Raw genomic sequence first — 6,727 nt, 5'->3', positions numbered from 1 at the left:
TCTGTTCAGTCAATGATATTATTTAAATCATTTTTTGATCATGGCAAATCAATCTACAGAATTAAATGCGGAAATAGGCTGGCCTAATGTATAATTTCGCTCTATTTGGTTATACTTGTAGCGGCTAATAATGTAATAACTTACAGGTATTGTAATAACTTGTTACAATGTCATAAAATGTCCTTAAGTTAAAATGGGGTAAAACCTGTCAATGCAATAAATCACTAGATGATGTAATAACATCTTCACCCTGACACTGTAATAACTGAACCAAGTTACACCCCTTATAATAATTATCAGTTATCCATATTATCAGGAAAAAATATTATAAACTCAGGTTGTATTGCATTTTTGACTCATTCAGAGGGACATTGTATTACAGTTTGAGTTATTATATTATCTCACTGTTATAAGTTTCTACAAGGCTTCAAACATAAAAATGCATCGTATGAGAAGCGAACGAGACGGAACTTAAACTACAGTATTGTAGTGTGGAAATAAATCTACCTCCATTAAAACCATTACCTCCTATTACATGGACTGGTTACAAGGCGTTGCCAAATATGAGCGTCTTTCAAGCTGGATCAAATTAGAGCATTAAGAGATTCATAAATCAAATGGAAAAAGTTCCTTGCAGTGCTGAATCTGTGATCATTTCTGACTGCTTCATAAATGAGGGTGGATGTCTTGATGGAACAGATATGAAAAGGAACCTTGGTTTCAGATGCAAGTAGCTGATTGGTGGAATCAGCTGTCACTCAAAGAGGCACTTTGACATAGCAGCAGTTCAGTCGTTTTCCTACTGGCCAATGGGGTTGGGAGGCGGGACATACTTGTGTTCTGACTTTTTGTACATAAAAAAATATACTCACAATCCCTTTTTTTTAAGAGCAGACAAACCATGACCATCGTAAAAGCTGATTCTACAACAAACTGGAAGCCTCACTGATGACTTCCTCACAACTCAAACTCTGACATACATAAAGAAGCCTGCTTCACGTAAACTTGATTCACAGCTTGGGCCTACAATCTGAAATCCCTTCAACGTAGAGCTGCAGTAAAATAAAACAACTCTACTTCTCTGTACCTAATTGTTAAGAAATACCTTTATAAAACAGTTTTTTTTTTCTGGTTATCAATTAAGCTTACTGAGGCCTCAAAAGTGAAGAGGACTCAGCGGAGATAGGGAGAAGAAGAGATGGGGGCAAGAAGAGTTAAAAAAAAAAATCCAGGGTCAGAGCAGCGGTATCAGAGCTGGAGGGTGATGGGCATCACTGGGTGACACAGTTGTCTCCCATATCCTGAGCGTAGCGGTCTGAGATGCTTTTCCTCAACTCGTCGATGTCTCTCCTCAGCTGCCCAACCTCCAGCAGCTTGGCTCTCAGCTCGTCCTCCACCACCACCACCCTGCTGTCGTTCTCCTCAGCAGATATACTCATCGCTAGAGTGAAAGAGGCAAGTTATCACTAAGTAAGGGGAAATATACAGTGAGCCCTAACCCTAACCCTACAAGGGTGAATCAAGACCCTGAAGTGAACTGAACTTACAATTCTGGTGAGATTGCCATTAAGCATCGAACCAGCAATGAAAAGTTTTGCATTCTCTGAATAAATTAAAACTAATACTGGAAAAATCTTTCTAACCTTGGTTAGCCAAGTGTTGTCTACTGTAACCAAGCAGTGACGTCTTTTTGGCACAAAGTGGCACCAGTTAATTTGATTAGAAATCAACAAAAACAACCAGACTTCTTGACTGTGAACTAATGGGATTAGATGTGAAACAGTGGTCTGTTATTCAGAAATAAGACTTCAGAATGCCTTCATTGGCCAATAAGAATTGACTATTCGACAGAGCTGTATAGTAAATGAAAAGCAAGGAATCAGTAAACATGTTGTCCCCCACTAATGATGCAGTCCCCCTCTGTGCCAATCAGAAACACCTTGTTCTGACCTGTAATCGTAATTTTGAAAATATTGCAACATAGTGGTGAGATGCATCATTCTCCTATTCTCCTGTTCTCGATATTGTATAACAGAGGGATGAATGAACAGAAAGAGACCAACCCATAATCCCCGCCACTTTGTTCATTCATTTGGGTTTGTTCATTTGTTCAGTTGGTTCTTTCAATCGGTTAGGGTTTGTCCATTGTTTCCTTTGATTGGTTTGTCGATTCATTTTTGTGTGTTTGTATGTATGTTCAGTTGGTTTGTTCGATTGGTTGGTATATTTGTTTGTTCATCTGACAATAAAAACATGTGCCAGGAGGTCAGGTTGGTCACCGGGCAAAGAGACAATCATTACAGAGAGAACAAGGTAGAGGTAGAGGATGTTTATGTGTGTGTGTTTAAATTTAATCAGAGGACAGGCTAGCCAGCACATATTTTCAGCTGTTTTATAACTAACACACACACAGCCTGCCTGTGCCTATGTTCAAAGCCTTGCACAAACAGTGTCTAATATTCAATACAGGAAATACAATATCCTGGTGTGTGTGTGTGTGTTATCCACATACATTTGATGCCCAGCAGCAGGGCCAGGTTGGGCTCTTTGCCCTGCGCCCTCTGAGCCAGGATGCTGCACAGAGCCTGGAGGTCCAGCAGACACAGCGACATCTCCTTCAGTAGACAGCCAGCCTCCGGCATCTCCACCTGGGATACGGGATGTGCCAACACACCCTCGTCCGCCTGCTGCTGGTTCTTAGTGGGAGACACAGAGGGAGTTTCCATTAACTTAGGGAAACAAGCTCCAGGAGTGGACACGATGAACCAACAGACCAGTACACCATGATTCTCTGACCATTTTTCGAAGTAATTTTTATATCCACCTCTTCCACTAGTGCTGGACAAGGATTAAACTGCAAAGCTCAGAGCAGGGACTAGTCTAAGACTTTCTGTGCATAAATATTGAGACTGACTTATTTTGAAGTAGGAAAGTAGGCCCAACTGTCAGAGTGTTAAGTTATACTGTAGCTATTTCATACACGATGGCAAATCTTTGGAGACCAATGCAGATGTCAAAAGACAGATGTACTAATCCACAAATGGTGACAATAGAGGACATCAGGCTATGCTGTGTGAGTGCGGGTATGTCACTGGGGTTATTAAGTGGGCACCTCCCATCACAGATGCTTCCTTGAATTTGCTGAATGCCCATGACACCTCTAGAAGGCTCAACAGTGATTTCTGGCATCCCAGAGCCCCCCCCCTCGACAAATGCTCTCAACACCACATACAGCTAAAGTCGCTTCCACTACCCTGGACCTACACTTATCCCTAGTTCTCAACATTACTCAATAATTTCTGAACTTGCTATTGATTTTGACAACAGGCAAATGGGACGGCTGACACCTCTGGTTTGGAATGGCCCACTTAGAAGTTCAGAAACTGAAACGTATCAGCAATTATGTAATGGAGAGCTGATTCGCCTGGCTTGAGACAGCCCAATCAGCAGATCAGAATCCTCAGCAAGGATCATCAATTGTATCAGGAAACCAACATATCAACACTAAAGAATAAATATACCAATAATCTAGAAAAAGACATAAAAATTACAGAGAATATCTTTAAAACCAATATGTCTGATGCCAATCTGAGAAAGCTCACTCAGTTACAGTATAAGTACAACACTTTTATCTTAAAAAAAAAAAAAAAAAAGTAGGGGTGGGAAAATAAATTTTAATGTTTAACACGTTAAAAAAATTGACGCAGCATTGTTTTTTTTCCCACGGCGCAGCTGAGGACAGAGGGAATCTTTGGCTGCAAGATGCAGTGTCTCCAATAAATAGGCAAAATAAAAAGTATGTATAGAAATTGATCTAAATCAATGTCTAATGCCCTGATGTCACATCATGTCATGTCTGTCATTTGGCGATGACCAGTAGACCAGCAGCATCAATTCAGAGTCTCTCGTTGTGGAAACAAATTGAAACTTAACATTCCACAATCTGTTGGTTTTTAGCAGGATCTGGGCTTGTTTTCCCACAGCAGCATGAAGAGGCATTTTCAGGTCAGGCAAGTAATCAGTCTGCCATCCACACTTTGTTAATAGGCCTCTAGAGGACACCGTGGGCCTGTACAAGATCTGTTCTGTTTTTTTTCAGTTTGTTTTTGCTCCGTTTTGTTTACTTCCTGTAGTGGCTGACCAGCTAAGCCATCCTGGCTAATGATGGAGAAGGACAGGATGGGTTGTTTTAGGCAGAAAGTCTCAGCTGGCACTTGTAGCTTTTGTTATCATTTCAGTTAGTGCATATAGACTACAAGATTTAGTCTTAAGAAAAAACAAGACTAAGAGTCTAACAGCCCCGCGACGTAGAATTTTGTGGAAGCATCTCTGCCGGGAATCGAAACTCGGGTCTCCCGCTTGAGAGTCTGCAGTCTGTGGTGAACAGAGTGATTGACCAACCGATAATACCATCCATAGAGCCCCTGCTGTCGCGGGGCTAAAAACAAAAGGCACATTTAGGATACCTGGGACACCCGCAGCAGTCTCATCTTCCTCTAATGCCATATCGGTGTCACCCTGTTTTTCTAACACAGTGCCACTAAGTAGGGTTTTCCCCGTTATCAAAGTGAGATGTCTGTCAAGAGGAGAGAGCTCTGGTGTCCCCTTGCCCCCTCCAGTGGCTCTGACACTCAGTCACTCAGCAGCAATGCGCTTCTATGCACAGTCTTGGCTTTGTTAGAACAAATTTGAAAGTAACATGTTCCAACCCCCCCCCCCCCGACAGACAGACAGGCAGACAGACGTGGATGAGGAAACAGGCTTGACTGATACCTCTTGGAAGGTTCTGGATAGGGTGGCGAGGTCATCCTCCTTTTCCAACAGTTGAGACTGTAGCTGCTGAGAAAGGCTTCTCTCCTTCTGCAACCTCCTCTCGGTGGCCTACCACAGCACAACCACGTAATAATTAAGCCTGATTTATGTGTCACGTGCATGTGGGCAGACAAAGTAGGGTTTTCTCCATCAACGAGGATGACATCCATTGCCCAAACTACAACCAAATATGAACTTTGCCAATTCTAAATCTCCCTATACAAACTCCTTTGCAGCTGAAATGACTTTGGACTAAATCAACAAGGAAATTATGACAATTGTGCACTGTCAAGAGAATATCTTGCTATGGCAATATTTTGTCAGCCAGAGGTTGTCTTAGTGTGTAGATCTGGTTATTACCATGAGTTCCTGGGTCAGTCTCTCAATCTGCTTCTTCTGATACTCGACCAGCTGATGGAGAGCAGAGAGGGCATGTTAATGGCAATGCTGTGTGTGTGTGTGTGTGTGTGTGTGCGTGTGTGTGTGTGTCTGCGTGTGTTTGTATAGCCTGCTACCTTGCTGCTGTCATCTTGCTGCTCCAGTAGTCGAGTGTTTTCCACCTCTAGCTGCTTCAGCTCCAGCATGGGCAGCCTCACCCCGTCCTCCAAACACTGCTGCACCTTCTGCTGCAGGCTTTACACAGGGAGACAGAGAGAAAGAGAGACACAGAGAGTGAGAGATACATCTGAGACCATTTTAAGCAACTCTGCAGTCCAATGTAGAAAAAAGTAGAGACATTACGAAAACTAACCATGGACCATGGACATGACTTCATGTTGAAGCTAACAGTAACTAGTTATGAGGGACAGGAGACAGCAGTAGTTCATCATGTACCTGTGTACAGCTGCTACCAGCTCCTTCTCCCTCTTGGACTGGGTCTCAATCAGGTCCTCTTTCTCCTTCATCAGCGTGCATCCTTCCTCTAGACTCTTTTCTAGCCGAGACACTGTTTTTTCCAGATCCTTGGCTTTCTGCTGTACCTCCTCCAGCTGAACGCACATACAGACACAGACACACACACATTATCAGTATGGCCACTAAGAATATCATAGAATCAGCTTACAACTGTACTATAAAAGAACAAAATTAATCAAAAACAATAAATCAATATTTTCTGGGATTACCGGAGGTTTTTTCAGCAGTATTCTGTTTTACTGGTCAATGCTCATCCTTGTTACTTTAGCTGGAATTGTGACATAAAACATACAAAATCTGCAGCAAAACCAATTATATGACTCTCTACTTCCAATCTTCAATCTCATTTTGTTTGCAGTGTGAACCAGGACATTCACGTCTTTCATAACATTATTTTTTTTATATGATGACCTGTTTCAGTTGCCAAGTTGTGTCTGCGATTTGGTATTTTGTTAAGTATTTTACTGAGACAAGCTATTCTACTGGATTATGATTTCTTACCAGAGATTTATAACAGCTAAGATTAGGGTTTATTTAGATTTTTTTAAGCCAATTACAAATGTATCTGGTTTTATTTATTTATGAATTTGGTAGTATATACCTTTGGAAATTAGTTATCTGGAAGTGAAGTTGTTCTAGGGGGTGAGTAACTAGTGATGTGCTAGTAGTGTCTTGTACTGGTAACATGGTTAGACAGGTTTAAATGTTCCTCAAACTTTATTGCTATGATAATAATAATATAATATCTGTCTTACTTTCTCAGGTGTGTAATGAACAAGTACAAAACATCTACAAAAGGGAACAAAGCCCAGGGCCTGATATTTACTGACCACTGGTGGCAATGGGAGGTATTGCACCATTCACAACCACCAGTATGAATGTCATTACTATCATTAAGTTGATGGCTGGTCAATCCAGTTAACACTATGCTACTTACACAGCAGGAAACACACTGCTGTCTTCTTCTAAATGGTAAGGAATGGATGGAAGTCAAAACCCA

General features: G+C 41.5%; 1 protein-coding gene across 1 annotated transcript in view; it reads right to left on the bottom strand.

Moving 5' to 3' along the window:
• Positions 1–394: 394 nt before the first annotated feature.
• The window catches only part of cep85l (centrosomal protein 85L), a 61,590-nt gene continuing 55,257 nt past the window's right edge, over positions 395–6,727 (bottom strand). Inside the window, exons 8-13 of the mRNA XM_071906357.2 lie at positions 5,647–5,801; positions 5,328–5,445; positions 5,173–5,223; positions 4,774–4,881; positions 2,513–2,696; positions 395–1,441 (exon numbers count right to left, since the gene is read on the bottom strand). Of these exons, the coding sequence (XP_071762458.1) occupies positions 1,272–1,441; positions 2,513–2,696; positions 4,774–4,881; positions 5,173–5,223; positions 5,328–5,445; positions 5,647–5,801 (786 nt within the window). The 3' untranslated portion in view covers positions 395–1,271. The remainder of the gene's footprint in view (positions 1,442–2,512; positions 2,697–4,773; positions 4,882–5,172; positions 5,224–5,327; positions 5,446–5,646; positions 5,802–6,727) is intronic.

This window comes from Centroberyx gerrardi, chromosome 18, assembly GCF_048128805.1.
Source record: "Centroberyx gerrardi isolate f3 chromosome 18, fCenGer3.hap1.cur.20231027, whole genome shotgun sequence".
In the NCBI taxonomy this organism is placed as follows: Eukaryota; Metazoa; Chordata; class Actinopteri; order Beryciformes; family Berycidae; genus Centroberyx; species Centroberyx gerrardi.
Note: the sequence above shows the minus strand (reverse complement) of the source record. Positions and strands in the feature narration are given on the sequence as shown.